The sequence below is a fragment of the Pelophylax lessonae genome (genome assembly GCF_965119305.1).
Source record: "Pelophylax lessonae genome assembly, chromosome: 8".
Lineage (NCBI taxonomy): Eukaryota > Metazoa > Chordata > Amphibia > Anura > Ranidae > Pelophylax > Pelophylax lessonae.
Window position 1 is genome coordinate 138,011,604 of NC_138775.1, and position 21,177 is coordinate 138,032,780.

Here is a 21,177-nt window from a genome sequence, read left to right on the forward strand (position 1 = left end):
TACAGAACGTGGGCCACGGCCTGCACCATCCTATCTCCAAAGTCCTTTAAGGACGGGGATTCCTCCACCGGAACAACGGTAGTCCTATTCAGCCTAGAGACCGTACGTCCACCATAGGCAGACCAGTCCACTGTACCAGAGACTCCTCAAAAGGGTAACGTCTAGCAGCCGCTTAAGACTCCCCAAGGGAACATCTCAGATGGTCCCATCCTACATGAGCCTGCTAACAAAATAAGCTGCTCATGCGTGGCAGGGGAGGTAGAAATGTTGCCCTCATTATCCGAGCAGACAGGGCGCGAGGTACCAGACCCGGCAGGGAGGCCCATATCTGAGTCAGACTTAGAATCTGAGACATCAGATGAGCCAGGGGTAGGTGGAGAAACGTTTCAGCACACCTCCCACCTCCACCCCGGCCCAAATGCAATCGGATTAGGAGGGTCTCAGCAGTGGCTCAGAGAAAAGAAAGTGAGCCAGAAAGCTGCCCAGGATGAAGGGAGGGGCTCCTCCACCAAAATAACATCTCCAGGCACTCCCACCGGCCTTCACAGCAAAAAAATCCACCACAAAACGGCCAAAAGCGGGTGTACCAAGATGGCTGCCGCCATAGAAGCTAACGAGGGTACAACAAAATTGCGGCCTTACGCAGTAACAGGACCCCACAGGGAGTCCCCCACGTGGGAAGGGGAGGGTCACAACAGGACAGAGGGAAACCCAGGAGTGTGAGGATCTGACCATCCCAGGGAGGGGCCCGCGTCCACCCCAAAATCTGCCGGGGGGGGACGTTTACTCTCCATACCAGGAACACAGGAGGATGCCATCTCCTGACAGATAGGAACGTTGTGACATAAGCCTAGACCCTGTTGTGTGCATCCTGGTGAGACGTTTAACTCACGGGTCCAGTGGGAGTATGTCGCAGCCGACCCAGCACAGAGCGAAGGCCTGCACGCGCTCACTGGCCAGACTAGGGTGACCACTGGATATAGAGATCCAGCCCGTTGCCCAGCCCAGCATATTTGCTTGAAGATCTCACAGGAAAAAATTCCGGAGAAAAAGGCTAGCTAAAAAAATCTACATAAAAAAATACTTTTATGCCAGGACCAAAGATCCCAGCAATGAACTAGGACCTTACTCCTGACTAGGCAGATTGAAACTGACAACCTATGCAGGAAGAGAGGGTGTACCCTCCGGGACTGCCCATAGGTGTAGCCAGAACTTTTTTCTGACTAGTGTCCTACTCCTGTAGGGGGCAGTATAACCCTACTGATATGGATCAGAGAACTGCGTCTGTCAATGAACGATAGAGAAACAAATATTGAACTCTTTGGCCTGAATGGCAAGCATCATGTTTGGAGGAAACTAGGCACCCCTAATCACCTGGTCAATGCCATCCCTACAGTGAAGCATGGTGGTGACAGCATCATGCTGTGGTAATGTATTTCAGTGGCAGGAACTGGAAGACTAGTCAGGGTTGAGGGAAATATGAATGCAGCAATATACAGAGACATCCTTGATGAAAACCTGCTCCAGGGCTCTCTGGACCCCAGACTGGGGCAAAGGTTCGTCTTCCAACAAAACAAGGACCCTAAGAACGGAGACAAGATAACAAAGGAGTGGCTAAGGGACAACTCTGTGAATGTCCTCGAGTGGCCCAGTCAGAGCCCAGACTTGAACCTGATTGGCTGTACACCGACGCTCCCCATCCAACTTGATGGAGCTTGAGAGGTCCTGCAAAGAAGAATGAGAGACACTGCCCAAAAATAGGTGTGTCAAGCTTGTAACATCACTCAAAAAGACTTAAGGCTATAATTGGTGCCAAAGGTGCTTCAACAAAGTATTGAGCAAAGGCTGTAAATACTTCTGTACATGTGATTATTTTTCCTTTTTTATTTTTAATAAATTTGCAAAGATTTCAAACAAACTTCTTTCACATTGTCATTATAGGGTATTGTTTGTAGAATTTTTAGGAAAAATAGATTTTTGTAAGATCTTACTGTAAAATCTTTTTCAACTTATGTCCATTGACAGATGCAGCCTCATATTCATGAGCTGTGTGGGTTATGCTGCAACCTACAGGAGTAGTCTAGGCAGTACATTAGTACAAAGTTTTAACATATACACGCCCACGGGGCTGTCCCTCCAGACATAGCCCTCACAGACACAGCCCAGCACATCAGTTTAGTTGCAAGCAGTGAAGACAAAAAGAACAAAACATCTCCATCAGGAGGGTCGGGTGCTGCGTCTGTCAATGGACACCAGAGAAAGATTTTACGGTAAGATCATACAAAACTCGTATTTTCTCTATCGTCCATTGACAGACGCAGCCTCATCTTCATGAGCATGAGGGGTGGGAAAAACGCAACCAGAAAGTAACGTAAACTCCAAAGGCTAAACCTAGCCAACTGGGTAACATGAAGCTCAACCAAGACAACATGAACTCATCCAGGTAAAAGACCCCTAAGAGAATAAGAAAAAAACATTCTCTTATGAAACAGCAGCCTGCAAAACCTTGTGGCCAAAAGAGGCATCTGAAGAAGCCAACAAATCCACCATGTAAAATTTTGTAAAGGTGTGCACAGACGACCAAGTCGCTGCCTTACAAACCTGTATAACCGAGGCCTGATGGCGAAAAGCCCAAAAAGGCACTCAGCGCTCTAGTAGAATGAGCCTTCACAGGGAAAGGAGGAACCTGACCCTTGAGTGAATAAGCCTGAACAACCGTCTGCCTGATCCATCCCGAAATGGTCACAGCGTACGCAGCCAAACCTTTGCGAGGACTGTCCGTAAGGACAAAGAGAGAGTCTGATTTCCTAAAGGACTCCGTAACCTTCAGATAAACCATTATCGCCTGAACCACATCCAGAGAGTGCAAGGCGATTTCCTTGGGATGTTTAGGCTTAGGACATAAGGAAGGCAACACTATATCATTAAGGTGAAAATCCGACACCACCTTAGGGAGAAAAGAGGAGGTTTAAGCCAGAGGACCACTTTATCCCTGTGGGCCACCAAATAATGCGCACAGGATAGCACCAACAAATCAAAGACTCTGCGAGCAGAAGTAATAGCCTCTAGGAAAGCTACCTTCTGTGACAAGGAAAGCAGAGAAATCTCCCTGATTTTTTCAAAGGGAGGCTTTTGAAGAACAGACAAAACCAGATTGAGATCCCACAGCGATAACGGGGATCACCTCGGAGGAGCTAGATGACGCATGCCCTGGATGAAAGTGCGAATCAAGCTATTAGTGGCCAACGGACGTTGGAAGTAAACAGCCAAGGCCAACACCTGGCCCTTGATAGTACCCAACGCCAAGCACTGCTCAACCCCTTTTTGTAAAAAGGCGAAAAAACCCTAGCTATAGAAAACAAGCGAGGGTGCAGCTGTAGAGATTCACACCATGAAATGTAAGATTTCCATGTGCGATGATAGATCTTTCTGAAAGTCGACTTCCTGGTCCTCAAAATGGTAGGAATCACCAAGTCAGACAGACCTCTATCCCTCAACACCTTGCTTTCAAACATCCAAGCCATTAAAGCCAGCGACCGTAAAGCAGGATGGAAGATCGGTCCTTGAGATAGTAGATCTTCCCGCAGAGAAAGTTTCCATGGAGGGCCTACGACAATTCTTACCAGGCCTGCGTAGCAAGACCACTGAGGCCAGTCTGGTGCCACCAGAATTACCGGAATGCCTTCCATCGTCACCCGGCAAAGAAACCTCGGCAGGAGTACGAGTGGAGGGAAGGCATAAATAAGGCGATACTGGCTCCAATGAGCCACCAGCCCATCTGTGGCGTCGGCCAGAGGATCCCGAGACCTGGCCACAAACCGCTGAACTTTTCTGTTGAGGTGAGACGCAAACGGATCCACCTCTGGAATCCCCCACCAGGCACACAGGAGATGAAACACCTCCGGATGAAGGGACCATTCCCATTGATCCAACACCTGATGGCCCTCTCCGCAGTCCCCGAAATGTGGACTGCGGAGAGGGCCATTTTGTTCCGCCCAAAACAGAATCTTTCCTTGGCCGCCAGGACACTCTTGGTGACCCCTTGATTGATGCAAGTCACAGCTGTGGCATTGTCTGACTGTATCCGAAACGGAGAGCCGCGTAGCCGACCCATCCAATGAAGCAGGCAGAGCTTGATCTCTCTGAGCTCCAGAATATTGATCAGCAAGGAAGACTCTTCAGTCGCCCAAGTCCCCTGGGCACAGAGCTTCCCCTGACAGGCTGGCATCAAAGGTGACCACCATCCAAAACACTGGGAGGAAGGACTTGCCGTGGCACAGGGCATGTGACCGGAGCCACCAAGAAAGAGTCGACTTTTTAAGATGGCTCAAGCGATACTTCTGGGCCAATGACCGAGGATCTCTGTTCCATTTCACCAGAATCTCCTTTTGCAAAGGTCTCGAGTGAGACTGAGCAAACGGGACTGCTTTGAAGGTCGAAACCATCAGACCCAGAGTCAGCCCCAGATAAGTGACCCGTGCTGATGATGTCAGAGCAGATTTTTTTAAATTGATCGTCCACCCGAATTTTTGACGGGTCTGAATCGTGATAGAGATGTTGCCCAACAGATCTGAGTGGGAGACTGCTCGCAACAGGAGATCATCCAGATATCCCACAATGGAGATACCTCGCCGACGTAACAAGGCCCAGGCACAGGGGCCAGGACCTTGGTAAATACTCTGGGAGCCGAGGCGAGACCAAAGGGTAACGCCTAAATTGAAAGTTCTCCTCTGCCACCGCAAAGCAGAGGAATTGCTGGTGTCCCTCGAAAATGGGGACTGGAGATACGCATCCTTGACATCGACGGAAGCCAGAAAATCCCTGATTCAATGATGCCATCACTGACCGAATGGACTCCATTCAAAACTTCTGCACCCTCGTAAAGTGGTTCAGAGCTTTGAGATCCCGAATTGGACGCACCTTGCCCTCTTTTCTGGGCACCGTGAACAGGTTTGAATAGAAACCTTGAGAGCGTTCCTGCTGAGGAACCGGCACAATCACCCTTTGAGCCAGGAAATCCTGCACAGCCTCCCACAGATCCTTCAAATGCTCTGGAGACAGGCGAAGATTTGACTGAAAAAGCCTGTCCCCTGGCCGGGACCAGAATTCAAACTTGTACCTGGAACAAAATCAGTTAGCAAACCTAATCGTCCTGAATGAAGGAAGTCCAGGGTTCCTGGAGGAAGCGCAGACATTACCCTGAGCCGGGTGAGGGCACCCCTTAATGCTGAAGAGGACTTGTCAGCAGCAACGGACTGACTGGCCTTGGGTTTACCCCAATGCTTTTTAGCCCCTCCAGAAGCACTGAATGGCTCACCTTTCTCTTGCGCCCCGGAGGCAGAAAAAAAACGCTTGCGAGCCGAAAAAAGAGGCACCCGCTTAGTACGGGGAGTCTTACCCTTGGAGGATTGAGGAAGAGTACTCTTCCCGCCAGTCAAGCCCTTGATCAACTCATCCAATGAGTCGCCAAACAAATGCTCTCCCAGAAAGGGGAGGTCAGCTAAGGCTTTCTTAGAAGCCTGGTCAACCGACCAGCTCTTCAGCCAAACCATGCGTCTTAAGGCAATGCCCACAGCCGAAACCCTGGCCACCAGGGGAGCCGCATCACGCAGGAACACCAGAGCCTGGATCACCTGGTCAAACAGTTCCAGCTGTTCTGGAGGAACAGTTTCGGGGAAAAGACTCCCGCAAACCCCTAATCCATTCTGTCACTGTCTGTGAGACTAGAACAGACACAAACACCGGTTTCAAAATGGAACCCGCCAACAAGTGAAGATGACGGGAAAGGGATTCCACCCGCCTTTCCACCGGATCCGTAAGAACCAGGGAATCTTCCACAGGCACAAGAGTAGATTTGTTTAATCTGGAGACAGGATGGTCCACTTTAGGTGGCACCGTCTAACGGTTGGAGACCTCTTCAGCAAAAGGATACCGGCGTTTAAAGCATTTTGGCACAACTAACGCGTGCTTAATGCGCCACCATTGGTCATTCACAATTTCGTGAAAAGTGTCGGGACAAGGGAAAACCTTGCCAGCTTTCGGAGACTTCTGGGAGCCAAAAGCCACCCGCGTCCCTGCCGGTGTGGGCTAATTAGCCAATTTGTAAAGTGTCCCGTACTGGAATAATCAGGGCTTCCACTAAAGCGCGTTGCCGCGATGTGGCTGAAGAGGACAGGTCTCCTTCATAATCTGACCACGAGGACAGCGACTCCTCAGGAAGGGGAGCATCCGGGGCAACCTCATCATTCTCTGAATCAGAGGACACCTCCATAGATGGAGAAGGCAGCAGCCGTTTTCGGCTATCATCCTTTCATGACTAAATCAACTTTTGTCGCCAGGCTTTCCAGAGCTGCTGAAATCGCGACCAGCGACTGCAATCCGGACTGTCCGGGAGTTGCACAGGAGTGGGTCTGAGGGTGAATTCACAGTTTGGAACTCCATATTGCAAGTTGCAAAAAACGGAGTACTGTCGCTTTAAGAAGCGCCGATCGCGGTTCCCACCACCGATCACAATGGTCTGCAGAGATCCCCTTTAAACTTAACAGCAGAGCGTGCAGGGATATGTCTGCAGGGACCCCAGTGCTGTACCACCTCAGAGAAAACGCCCTCCTGATCGTTCCAGCAGCATGCACAGACAGGAGATGACCTCGGCCAGCAGCAGGAAACCGAGCACAGGAAGTGATCCCGCCTGAAAGAAAGGTCACACTGCTCAGTGCAGCACAAAGGCTACACAAATATGGTTGCCCATACAGTTGCAATAGGAAGCTCAGGGAAAATGGCTGCCCCATATAAGTCTTAAAGGAAAAAAACTACAATGCCCACACTTAAGATGGCGGCGCCCACAGCGAACTATGCAGCCAGGGACCGACACTATGAAGGCCTCAGGATCCACAACATCAACCGGCAAGCCCAAGGTACCCCAATGCCACCCCCCCCTGACACATAGTCCCCCGCAGGAAGAGGGAGGGGGGTTAAGACACACAGACCGGGCAGGTCAGGGGGATCTTTCAGGAGGTACAAGTCCCATTATTCCCAGGAGAGTGCCCACATCCCTCCAGCGGGGGCAAGGGGGGCACATTTACTCACCATACCATGGACCGGGTGGGCTGCGCTCCGCGCAGACTGCCTCCCACCCGAAGTGGGGTGATGCCAGCCAAGGGGTACGCTGCGACTCAGGGTGTTCCAGGTCGTCGCGTCCCGGCGAGGCATCCGCTCACAGGCTCGTCAACATCCAGAAAAGGAGCACCGTCGTGGCTAGGCCTAACGCGGGACTATAACCTGCTCACCCTCATAGGCCAGGCTGGGGGGACCATAAGGATCTAGATTATCCAGTGCAAAGCCCCAGCCGGCATCGTTGCTTGTAGATCACCAGGAAATTCTTCCCTGAACACCAGCTAGCAAGTGAGTAAAGAGAAATAAAATATTCTGAAAAGAATACAAAAAACTGAGACCGGAGTCCCAGCAGGAAGCCTAGGTCCTACTCCTTTTCTAGGCAGAAAAAAACTGATGTGCTGGGCTGGGTCTGTGAGGGTTATGTCTGAAGGAACAGCCCTGTGGGCGTGTATATGTAAAAACTTTGTACCAATGTACTGCTTAGACTATTCGTGCAGGTGGCAGCATAACCCACACAGTTCATGAAGATGAGGCTGCGTCTGTCAACGGACGATAGAGAAATAATTAATTTAATCCATTTTGGAAAAAGGCTGTAAACATAAAATGAGGAAAAAAATGAAGCGCTGTGAATACTTTCCAGATGCACTGTATGTCTTAGACAAACACAAAGTGGCACATAATTGTGAAATTAAGGAAAAATGATAAATGTTTTTCAACGTTTTTTTCAAATAAATATCTGAAAAGTGTGGCTTGCATTTGTATTCAGCCCCTTGTGTGTAATGTAATCTCAGTATAAATACAGCTGTTCTGTAAAGCCCTCAGAGGATTGTAAGAGAACCTTAGGTTAGGTTTCTTTGTGAACAAACAGCATCATGAAGGCCAAGGAACACACCAGACAGGTCAGGGATAAAGTTGTGAAGAAGTTTAAAGCAGGGTTAGGTTATAAAAAAATATCCCAAGCTCTGAACATCTCACAGAGCACTGTTTAATCCATCATCCAAAAAAGGAAAGTGTGGCACAACTGCAAACCTACCAAGACATGGCCGTCCACCTAAACTGACAGGCCAGGAAAGGAGAGCATTAATCAGAGAAGCAGCCAAAAGGCCCATTGGTAACCTCGGAGGAGCTGCAGAGATCCACAGCTCAGGTTGGAGAACCTGTCCACAGGACAACTAATAGTCGTGCACTCCTCAACTCTGGCCTTTATAGAAAAGTGGCAAAAAGAAAGCCATTGTTGAAAGAAAGCCATATGAAGTCCCATTTGCGAGAAGCCATATGGGGAACACAGCAAACATGTGGAAGAAGATGCTCTGGTTAGATGAGATTAAAATTGAACTTTTCAGGCTTAAATCCAAAACGTTGTGTGGCCGAAAACTAATACTGCACATCACCCTGAAAACACCATCCTCACTGTGAAACATGGTGGTGGCAGCATCATGCTGTGGGGATGCTTTTCTTCAGCAGAGACAGGGAAGCTGGTCAGAGTTGATGGGAAGATGGATGGAGCCAAATACAGGGCAATTTTAGAACAAAACCTGTTAAAGTCTGCAAATAACTTGAGACTAGGGCGGAGGTTCACCTTCCAGCAGGACAACAACCCTAAACATACAGCCAGAACTTCAATTTAATGGTTTAGATTAAAGCATACTCATGTGTTAGAATGGCCCAGTCAAAATCCAGACCTAAATCCAATTGAGAGTATGTGGCAAGACTTGAAAATTGCTGTTCACAGACGCTCTCCATCCAATCTGACAGAGCTTGAGCTATTTTACAAGGAAGAATGTGCAAAAAGGTCGCTCTCTAGATGTGCAAAGCTGATAGAGATATGCCCAAAAGGACTTGCAGCTGTAATTGCAGCAAAAGATAGATCTACAAAGTATTGACTCAGGGGTTCTGAAAACAAATGCACGCCACACTTTATACATAATTTGTAAAACATTTTGAAAACCATTTATCATTTTCCTTCTTATTCAAATATTATTATGTGCCACTTTGTGTTGGTCTATCACATAAAATACTTTACGCTTTTGGTAGTAGCATGACAAAATATGGAAAATTTCAAGGGTTATGAATATTTATTCAAGGCACTGTATTTTAAATCATGCTTTCTTCAAGTGAAAAGAAACAAGAATCCTTCAATGGGTGTTTAGAAATAGCACTAAACATGAATTTTCATATAACCAGATGAATGGAAAAGGGACTAAGAGCATTACAACTCTACCAGGGTAAATCAAAATGGATAGGCTAGGACTATTCATCTAAAGAATGGTTTTCAATGTACAATTTTGACCTAAAACCAAAGAATGGAGCTAGATGGTAGGTTCAAAAACAGTATCCTGCCAACATCCAAAAATCATAGATACAAGAGAAAAGAACCTCCCACTGGACTTTTTAGGTAGAGTTGTGTAAAAGGCAATTGTCAATCTTTATTATAAACATCATAAAAAGACCAGTGGGTTAATATAATTGTACCACAAATTTACTAATAACATAAAAATAGGACACTTTACGGTATATGAACAGGAATGCCCTGCTTGTCGGAGAAACACAGATTACAAAAACCTGCCAACGATAATTTAAGCTTGTTCAGTCTGGGTATAATCATCAGCAAATTCATTCTTCAGGGGAAGAGAGGGGTATACCATATCTATAATGTATCATAACAATAAGTTGTATAAAAATATCTAATACAGAATATTGACAATAGCATGACAGGCTAGTCCTCAAACATACTCATGTTGTTGCCTTTTAAATGTATATACATGATTCTGCCCCACTTGGTGGTTCGGTTCTTCTATGGTATCTTCACTTTTGACTTAAGTTGGCCTTTAACATACTGTATACCTGTTAGCATTTTAATGGTACTCAACAGGCTTAAGAATTACAATAAAGACACTAACAATCCCTTTACATGCCCTATTAAAGCTTTCTTTAGCAGTCCAATGAAAAAAACTATCAAGGAGGACCACTTTATTGCTCTTACTAGAGCTATATCACTACCATGAGGGCCCATTTGCATGATTACATTTAAGTGCACAAATAAGGAATTCTGATTTTACTGGCTGCATGCTTGTGCAGAGAAGTCACTAACTACAAAAACCAGACAGCCAGGCAAATAACATTTTAGGAAGAAAGCTGGCAATGGGAGCTTGTAGTTACATAGCTAATGAGACTACTTCTTAAGCTCTGGAAGGTTTTACCTCCCTCATGACCAGGCCCTTTATTGTTTTTTGGCACTGTATTTATTTAACTGACAATTGCACAGTCAGGCGTACCCAAATGGTATATCATTTTTTTCACACGAATAGAGCTCACTTTTAGAAGTATTTGCTCACCACTAGGGTTTTAATTTTTTTTGCGCTATAAATAAAGACAGATAAAAAGCACTTGATTTTTTACTTACTGCTATATAGAAATAGGTACCTGCGCAAAACTAAAAATAACACCATTTAAGAAGAACTGCGTAGGGGCGTGGCCGGGATGTAGACGGCGCCGGACGTGTGTTAGCAGAGCTCTCCACCATCCTGATCTTATCCGGCTCCATCCACGGCCCCTGTGCCTCGGATCGCGGCGGTTTTGCCCTCCTCCGCATCGGGCACAGGTGGGGCACGGATGCCGGGGAGAAAATCCCGGGTTTCAGCACCGACCCCGCGGCCTAAACGAGCGGTCCCGCCGCGAGGCGCGAAAGCGGCCGCCGCCATCTTGCAGGTCCAGGCCTCATCTTCTTCTTCTGCAGCCACAGGCGCCCAGGCCTTCTTGAAGTCGGGAAAGATGTCCGCGGGGGCCGGGGACCCTCCTCTGGCACAGCCTATGGACTCAGGTACCGGGGGGTCTCTGCCGGGGACCGCTGGTCAGAATGGGGGGGGTCGCATGGAGGGGGGGATATTACTGCTCCCATACTGGCTGCTATAGACGCCTCAAAAACTGCCCTGATGCTCCGGATTGACCACCTGGCCTCTGAATGTACCCTGATCCGCCATGATCTGGACAAAATCAGGGGGCGCCTGACTGAGACTGAGGGCAGGGTGTCTGAGGTGGAGGATGTTACCGCTTCCCATTCGGCACAAATCATTGCCATGCAGGCCCAGGTGAATGCTTTGGCGGACAAGATGGAGGATGCTGAGAACCGACAGCGTCGCAACAATATCAGGGTGGTCGGCTTGCCAGAGAAGGCTGAGGGATCTAATTCTACATTGTTTGCTGAGAAGTTCTTTTGTGATCTGCTCAAATTGCCTCCCCCTCCCCCGACATATGTGGTGGAGAGGGCCCATAGGGTTCCCACGGGACCTCGGCCACCCAGGGCCCCCCCGCGCCCGTTTCTGGTCCGCTTTTTGAACTTCCGTGACAGGGATCGTATCCTCTCTGAGGCCAGGAGGCAGGAGGAATTGCAGTTTGAGAACAGCAAGATAATGTTATTTCCTGACTTCTCTGTGGAAACGCAGAAGAAACGCAGATCATTTACTGAAGTGCGTAAACTCCTGAGAACCAAGGGCCTGAAATATGGCATGATGTACCCGAGCCGCTTGCGTGTGGATTACAAGGGATCTGTCCTTTTCTTCAATTCGGCGGGGGAGGCTGCTGACTGGTTGGACTCCATTTAATTTCCTCTGATGCACCTGCTCTCTTGGATGATATGGGGCTCTTGTGGCCCTGCTGCACTGTACTCCCTATTTGCAGCTCCTGTCTACGCACGGTCTGCCTCCTCAATTGCTGCTGGGGGGACATCTATGGTTCCTGTATTGTTGATCCTGCCCTGAAGTTTCCTGGGTTGCCCTGGGCTGGATCCGTGCTTCTATTCCTGGGGCTGTGGACTGGTCTACAGGTCATTGGAGCTCTGTGTGCTACACGTTGTTGAACTAACAATTTTCTCTTTTTTGTTTTGACTCTATTTTTCCTCCCTTTAGGTTTTTTTTCCTTTTTTTTGAGGAATGACTATCTAGCGGCCCCCCCTTTTTTGGGGCTGCCTTTGGTGGACAAGAGTAACGCCGGCTGCGGTTTTTATGTTGCAGCCATGCCTTTGAACTTTTTGCTGGGTTTTGGGATTAGGCTGGGTACCCTGTTGCACTTTTTTGTGTTCCAGGTTTGGGTACCACAGCAGGGATGTTTTTTTGTTTTTGGCTCCAGGCTCCATCCGGTGGTCACTGTTCTTTTTTACTTATGTGTCTGTATTGCTGAATGTCTGGATGGAGTTGGGGGATCGGGTTGGTCCTCGGGCTGTGCTTGGTCCTCCGGCTCCCTCCTGCTATGTGTCCCTCTGCTGTTCTATGGCTGAGCTACTTAAAATCATGTCATGGAATGTGCGGGGTCTCAATGACAAGGTGAAACGCACAGCCATTTTTACTCGGCCACTCCGGGACCGGCGGCCTATGCGGCCCTGGAGGAGGCCAGGAGGCGTTTGGCTTTGTTGGATACTGATTTTGCGCATGCCAACCTTAAACATAGAGCGGAGTCACTTTTTGAGAAGGGAGACAAGAATGGTAAGCTTTTGGCCTTTTTGGTGGCAGATCAGAGGGCTTCGGTAAGTGTTCCGTGCATCCAGTCTAGTTCAGGGGAACTGGTTAGGGACCCGGGGGAGATCTCCCGGGTCTTTATGGATTACTACTCTGACACCTATTCCCCCCTACCTGCATATGACCTGGAGGAGTTGGAGCGCCTTTTATCTGGCTTGCCGGTTCCGGTCTTGGAGGGTGAGGACAGTGCGTGGCTGGACAATGACATCACGTTGAAGGAAATAGAGAGAGCCATCTCATCCTTTCCCTCCAATAAATCTCCGGGCCCTGATGGGTTCCCGGTGGAATGGTATCGGCAGTACTCAGACTCCCTGGCTCCCAGGCTCCAGGCATTGTATGCTGCGTGTTTCGATCAGGGGGCCCTGCCGGGTTCCATGCTCGAGGCGTATGTTGTTCTCCTGCCCAAGCCGGGGAAGGATCACACCCTGTGTTCCTCCTACCACCCCATTGCCTTACTTAATGTGGATCTCAAGATACTCACGAAGGTCTTGGCTACTAGGCTGGCGGTGGTCTTGCCTTCCCTGGTGGACATTGACCAGACCGGGTTTATGCCGGGCAAGTCCACGGACACCAACCTTCGACGTCTGTTTACTCATTTGCAGGTGTCCTATGCATCCGTTGGCACTAGGGTGGTGGTGTCCTTGGACATTGCCAAGGCCTTCGACACGGTGGATTGGGGGTACATGGGGGTGGTGCTGAGGCGCATGGGGTTTGGTCCTAAATTCTGCAAGTGGATTTCCCTTTTGTACTCCTCCCCGCGTATGGCGTTGAAGATTGGATCTTCTCTGTCTCCATTTTTTGCAGTGGGTAGGGGGACTAGGCAGGGCTGCCCTCTTTCACCCTTTTTGTTCTCTCTGATGATTGAACCCTTGGCTATTGCATTGCGTGCATCTCCGGAGGTGGGGGCTCTGGAAGTGGGCTCCATTAAGGAGTGCCTGGCACTTTATGCGGATGATATGCTTTTATTTTTGAAGGATCCCATTGCTTCTCTGCGGGCGGTATTCAATATCCTGGACACTTTTGCAAAGTTTTCCAGCCTAAGGGTGAATTGGGATAAATCCACTATGCTCCCTATTGATCCTGGTGCCATTGCTGCAGCTGATGGGGCGCTACCATTGAAATGGGTGACGGAGTTCACCTACCTGGGAGTCAGGGTGTCGGCGAGGGTGGCGGATTATCTTACTCTGAATCTTAACCCACTGCTGGAGGTCTTTAAACGCAGGGCAGAGGTGTGGCGCGACTTACCTTTGTCGGTTCTGGGGCGCATTAACTTGGTGAAAATGAAACTTCTCCCTGTCTTTCTGTATTTCCTTAGAAATTCCCCGGTGTGGGTCCCGCGTTCTTTCTTCCGCCGCGTTCATGGCCTGATAGGTTCCTTTATTTGGGGTACCTCTCCTCCTAGAATTGGTCTGCAGGTGTTGCAGGAGCCCTGGGGTCAGGGGGGATTGGCTTTACCTGATCTTTATAAATATTTCCTGGCTGGGCAGGGGGTGGTGGCGCGACGCTGGCTTGCAGGGGACGATGGGGACTCCGCCACGGTGCTGGAGGCGGCTGTTTTGGGCTCCTACGAGAGTCTTCGTCTTTTACTGCATCGAGGGTCCAGGGCTACATTTCAGCTGACAGGAACGATGCGTTCTACCATCAAAGCCTGGGAACAGATGCAGGTGCTGGTGGAGCCAGGAGCCACTGGTGTTTCCCCGGCCTCCCCATTGTGGTGGAACCCCAAGTTTCCTCATTTCGCCTCGATCCCTGATCCTACCATCTGGGCCGTTAAGGGGGTGAAGTTGCTGGGGGATATTGTCTCTGGTGGGGAGCTGTGCTCCTTTGATGCCCTGAAGGCACGTTATGATCTTCCAAATGGGTATTTTTTTCGCTATCTCCAACTTCGCCATGCGTTTGTGGCACAATTCGGTTCCTCTCGGGTTGTGATTAAAGCTTCAGCTCTTGAAACAGCGATACAAGCGGCGGGTATGCGGAAGCCTCTCTCAGAATTGTACAGGGAATTGTTCGCTATCACTCCGCCTGCTGTGCGTAGATGTCGGGAACGCTGGGTGGAGGAGGTGCCTGACCTGGATGGTGATGACTGGGATGATATGTGGAGTTCGCCCTTCGCCTACCTGGTCTCTGCGAGGGACCGTCTGATTCACTTTAAATTTCTGCATCGGATTTATTACACGCCGGCGAGGCTGGCACGTATTTATCAGACGGCCTCGGCGGAGTGCTGGCGTTGTTCCCATTCACCGGCGGACTTCAGTCACATCTTCTGGGGGTGCCCGGTGGTCATGGACTATTGGGCATCCGTCTTAGCTTGTATTGTGGAGGTGGTTAAGTTTCCGGTCCCCAGCTCCGTGGAGGTTTGCCTCTTGGGGTTGGTGGATGGCTTGGCCCCTGCGAGGGTCGTTCGTACTCTGGTCAGCTTGCTGCTTTTCTATGCGCGCAAGGCTCTGCTCTTACACTGGAAGAGTCCCTTGGCTCCCACGATCCTTTTCTGGAAGGGCTTGGTTAATAAAGTGACTCCGCTCTATAAGGCCACGTATCTCAGTAGGGGATGCCCCCGCAAGTTTGATAAAGTATGGAAAACATGGATAGACTCTCCGGCCTCGACCTCCGTTGATCAGCTTTAGTGTTCTATGTGCTACTGTTCGGGATTGTCTGGGGGGGGGGGGGGATGGCCATGCCGGTCGGTGATATATTCCTGTTTATTGTGTTTTTACTGCATGTATAGAAGTCTCTCTACTTTTTTTTTTGACTAAGCCATGGGGTTGCTGCTTGTGGGCTCTGTGCTGGACTAATCTATAATGTTCTATGACCTTACTACTGGATAATTGGAGCAGTCTTGAGGGGTATCTTTATTACTGATGGATGCTTTGTTTTTCCACTGGACGTGCTGGATGGAGCCTGGGGTGGGGGGTTGTATGGGAGGGGTTTGACCTGTTGTCACTGTTTATGGTTGTTGCCCTGCGTGGCATTGTCTTGTCTGTTTTTTTGTGCAAAAATTCAATAAAAACAAATTTTCAAAAAAAAAGAAGAGCTGCGTGTCTTACAGCTGCAAAGGCTGGATTATTATGATGATAAAAAATCAAAGACTGAAAGTGCGCTCTTCAGGATCACAAATCTATAAAGTGCTAAACTTAGAATTCAAATGAATAATAAAATATCTAAACAATAATTCACAATAACTTGTGACACCCAACAAATTGCTATGCGACGTCCTAAAAAAGTATTATGTGCAATTCGCTAATAAAAATGTATATAGAAAAGTCCAAAGAATCCTCAATAAAGTGCTTGCTGTGACGTATAATAAAAATGGTGACTTGGTGATAAACAAAATCCACCAATCCATGCTCCCAAGTGACAACACTCCGCACTTACCAAAAATATTTGACCTCTTTTCTTAAAGGTGGTCAAAAAAAAGCTTCAGGTAAGTGTGTACTCAATTGAAATCACTCATCCATCGGTATCCAGGATTATTTGGGGCAATAATAGATCAGCAACCCACCATACAATATTCCTCTATCTTCAAACAGTCCTTCCGTGGCCTCATTAGCAAGGGGGAAACATAACAGATCATTGTGTAATATTATAAACGTCTATTGCAAAGTAATAAAATTTACACTTACATGGCAAAGGTAAAAACGAGCATTAATTAAGGAATGCCAGTTTGCGTTTCTCCTGTTCCATAGACCAGAAGTGACGTGCAGAGGCGGCTCTAGGCTTTGTGAGGCCTTAGGCAAAATTTAGACATGAGGCCCCACTGAATCCCTTTGCAGAGGTTAAGGAGAGAGAGAGAGAGAGAGAGAGAGAGAGAGAAGACCCCTCACATCAGAGTACTCACTGGGAGGCAGGAGAGACAATGGAGGGACTGAATAAATGGATGGATGGATGGATGGATCAGGCTTTACATAACTTTTATTGCCATTAGACAGAGGACCAATAGCCCCCTATGTGGTAGCATATAGGTGATAGGTACTCTTGATTAGAGAGAGCCTGGTGGACAGGAGAGGGAGGGTGCAGCCAGGTGGACAGGAGAGGGGGGTGCAGCCAAGAGGGGGAGGACAGAGCCAGGTGAACAGGAGAGGGGGGTGCAGCCAGGTGGGGGGGGGGGACAGAGCCAGGTGGACAGGAGAGGGAGGGTGCAGCCAGGTGGGGGGGGGGGGAATGCAGCCAGGTGGAAAAGAGAGGGGGGTTGCAGCCAGGTGGACAGGAGATGGGGTGCAGCCAGGTGGTGGGGGAGGACAGAGCCAGGTGGACAGGAGAGGGTGGGGGGGGGTTGCAGCTACAGAAGGTGGAGGGGGTGCAGCCAGGTGGAGGGGGGATGCAGCCAGCCAGGTGGAGGGGAGATGCAGCCAAGTGGATGGGGGGGGACAGAGCCAGGTGGACAGGAGAGGGGGGAAGGGTGCAGCCAGCCAGGTGGAGGGGGGGATGCAGCCAGGTGGGGGGTGGTAGAGCCAGGTGGACAGGAGAGGGGGGGAGGGTGCAGCCAGCCAGGTGGAGGGGAGATGCAGCCAAGTGGATGGGGGGACAGAGCCAGGTGGACAGGAGAGGGGGGGAGGGTGCAGCCAGCCAGGTGGAGGGGGGGGATGCAGCCAGGTGGGGGGTGGTAGAGCCAGGTGGACAGGAGAGGGGGGGAGGGTGCAGCCAGCCAGGTGGAGGGGGGATGCAGCCAGGTGGACAGGAGAGGGGGGAGGACAGAGCCAGGTGGACAGGAGATGGGGGGTGCAGCCAGGTGGGGGGGGTGGACACAGGGCCTGTGCAGGAGAGAGAGGGGAGAGGAGAGAGACTGGTAAGTCACAGTGCTCACTCACTTGGAATGGTACCGGGTGCGGGATGTTATTGAAGCTGGAGAAGACAGAACAGAGGGGAATTGATCCTCTCCACCTAGGACAGTTACCCTTCCCAAACCATCACCTGAGCACAGTGACAGAGCAGAGAAGAGAGGGGTCATCGAAGGAGAGGGGGAGGTGAATGGGATTTCTGAGTCCCTTACCTTACATAGCAGGTGGAAGACAGAGGATGCAGCATGTCCGAGCAGAGGGCAGAAGCTGTCCAACTTTTCATTTAACAGGCAGATGATTGGTTGCTAGGACCGCCCATACTAACAAATCACAAGCTTTTCTACTTGAAAAGTTGGACAGCTCCCGCCTTCTGCTCGGACATTCTCTCTTCTACATGCTGTGTAAGGATGAAATTGGCGGTGGGGGAAGGAGGACACACATAGGCAGTCTGCCAGATACCACAGCACTTGTCACCTGTGACCTGCACATACTCCCCCTCCCCCCCAGCCTCGTGTACCTGATCAGGGCGGGCCAGGCGCAGTCCTCTTGGAAGCAGCAGCACCTTCTCTCCTGCTGGGGGGGGGGAGGGGAGTTCTGTTCTGTGTCATCTTATGCATGCAGTGCGTCTGGCAGCACAGCTGAAGTGCTCACTCCTCACCGCTGCATACAGCCAGCAGGATGCCAGCGCAATGCTCTGGGACCCCACGCTGTGCTGATTTCATGGAGATCCTTGCTGCCAGGCTCTTTAACTAGGCAAATTAGGCGGCTGCGAGGCCCCTGTGAGTGCGAGGCCTTAGGTGACCGCCTAATTTGCCTAATTAGAGAGCCGCCTCTGGTGACGTGTGCTGAAAAGTAGGTGGGGCGCTGATCCTTTATTGCCTAAATTTATCCTGGATATGGATGGAGGAGTTATTTCAATTCCAATTGGAGACACACTTATCCAAGGTGCTTTTTAACCTTCTTTGAGAAAAGAGGTCAAATATTTCACTTGGGAGCACAGACTGGTGGACTTTGTTTATCACCGTTCTTGCACTTAGCACTTTTTTAGGACATTACATAGCACTTTATTGGTTGCAACAATTTAATATGAATTGTTGTTTATGTATTTTATTATTCATTTAAATTTTAGGTTTAGCACTTTATAGATTTCGTATTCATAGTGATTCTAAAGAGCGTGGCTTCTGCTTTTGATTTTTTTGTCATTTTATTTTTCTTTCTGCTATAAAACAAATCCAATGAAAAAAAAAAAAAGTCTTTATAAATTTAGACCAATATATATTCTGCTATATATATATATATATATATATATATATATATATATATATATATATATATATATATATATAATTTTTTTTTTAACCAAAAACAATAAGCACATATTGATTGGTTTGCGTAAAAGTTCTAGCGTCTACATATATATACTGAAATTTTTATTTATTTTTTATACTAGTAATTGTCGCGATCAGCGACTTCTAGCAGGACTACGATAGTATGGCAGGCAAGCAATCTGACACGGACTTTTGACACTTTGTGGGAACAAGTGACAGTAATACAGTGATCAGGGCTAAAAATACACAGTCAATGTACTAATGACACTGACTGACTGGGAAGGGGTTAACATCTAGGTCATCATAATCAAAGGATTAAATGTGCACCTAACAAGTGTGTGTGTGTACTGTGAGATTCTTTTACCAAGGGATGTGCTGGTTTTTATTCCCTGTCTCCCTGCATTCCCCCTTACCAATCAGTAGGTGCAGACGGTCAATCATTGGCCAGCACCGCTGATCAGCTTTTGCTGTGACTTATCACACTGGGGCCTATAACTTACAGCTCCTTTTACACTTATCTGGTGCTCTTTTTCTGCAGTGCATGCGGGTCAGCTGCGCTTTCCCATAGACTTCTATTATGTTCCTCATCTGGAACATGCAGTTCAGTTTTGGGCACCAGTTCTTAAAAAGGTTATCGGGGAACTGGAGAAAGTGCAGAGAAGGGCAACCAAACTGATAAGAGGCATGGAGAAGCTCAGCTATGAGAAAAGACTAGAGAAACTGAATTTATTCTCTCTTGAGAAGAGGAGATTAAGGGGGTATTTGATCAACATGTGTAAAAACATAAGGGGTCCATATAGTGAACTTGGTGTTGAGTTGTTCACTTTAAAGTCAACACAGAGGACAAGGGAGCACAGCTTTCGTCTCCAAATATGGAAAGGTTTCTTCACTGTAAGAGCTGTGAAAATGTGGAATAGACTCCCTCCAGAGGTGGTTCTGGCCAGCTCACTAGATTGCTTTAAAAAATACCTGGATTCTTTCCTGGGTGTACATAATATAGGTGGGTACTAATATTTATAGGTAAAGTTGATCCAGGGAATGTCAAATTGCCTCTCGGGGGATCAGGAAGGAATTGTTTTTCCCCCTGCTGTAGCAAATTGGATCATGCTTTGCTGGAGTTTTTTTTCCCCTTCCTCTGAATCAACTGCGGGTATAGGATTGTGTATATGGGATTGTATGGTTGGGTTTTCATTACTGTGTTTTTTTTTTTTTTTTTATCGGTTGAGCCAGATGGACTTTTTTCAACCTGACTAATGGGACATAATAGAAGTCTATAGCAAAACACAGCTAACCTGCACGCAAACTGCAGGTACACTGTGCTGCACACGCATTGCAGGAGCAACACACCGGATTGGTGTGAAAGGAGCCTACAGCAGATGGATCTGAGGTTTTCTACAGAAAAAAGTCAAAGCCGCCATTCTGCAAACGCAGCTCAAGAATGGGCACATTTTGTATATCACTTATTATACAGTACACAATTATTAACCCAATGGGAAACTGACCAGAAAACAGTGCTTGGATAAGCAGAAATAAAAAATGTTTAATATTTATGTACTGATCAATGTAAATAACAGAGCAGTGTGAGAAACTTTTCAACACTGTGCTCTAGTTTGATAGGATAGATTCACTGTTACTCACCACTGACAATGGATTCCTCTGGATAAACAAATTGTGCAGGTCTGATAAAATGATGCTTCTTCAGGAAAGTGATTGGTTTAAACCCAACCAAAACCAAACTGGGGTCATCAAATCTTTTCAGCTGTTCTGTCTCCTCCTTTTCCAGAACAATCTGCCTATTGCCATAAGTCTGTAAAAAACAAACGCGTATAATGTAATCCAAAATAATTCACATACTTGTTTTGTGGAAAACTTAACAGGGCATCACAAGATAATCCTGTACTTGTAAATAATAATACTATTTTGGCAGCATCTAAGTCTACAGTTTTTCATTGGATTCGCCAGGTTATTACCCAGGCGTATGATTTAGTAGGAAAGGTTCCACCTTTTCCTGTAAAGGCACATTCTACCAGAGCAGTAGGTGCCCCTTGGGCACATCTCCATCAAGCCTCTATGGCTCAGATTTGCAAGGCCGTGACCTGGTCATCGGTGCATACATTCACTCGTTTCTTTAAAGTGGATGTTGGGACACAGGAGGAGTCTGCATTTGGCCACAGTGTTCTGCAGGCAGCGATGTAGTCCTTTTTGTGGTCTGATGGTGGTATTGTTGGTATCTCCCCCCCTCCCAGATGCATTGCCTTTGGGACATCCCATATGTTACGATTTATGGCTCTGTGTCCCTTGAGACACAAAAAGAAAAATAGATTTTTAATACAGACTTACCTGTAAAATCTATTTCTTGAAGTAAATCACGGGGCACAGAGGTCCCTCCCCTCTTTTATGGGGCCTTTATTGCTTGCTATAAAACTGAGGTACTTCCTGTGTAGGAGGGGT

The 21,177-nt window shown here is 48.2% G+C and overlaps 1 protein-coding gene across 1 annotated transcript in view; it reads right to left on the minus strand.

Annotated features, from left to right (window-relative positions):
• Nucleotides 1-21,177, minus strand: part of XRCC6 (X-ray repair cross complementing 6) — a 234,138-nt gene that overhangs the window by 110,987 nt on the left and 101,974 nt on the right. Inside the window, exon 7 of the mRNA XM_082265111.1 lies at nucleotides 20,365-20,533. Within this exon, the coding sequence (XP_082121237.1) occupies nucleotides 20,365-20,533 (169 nt within the window). The remainder of the gene's footprint in view (nucleotides 1-20,364; nucleotides 20,534-21,177) is intronic.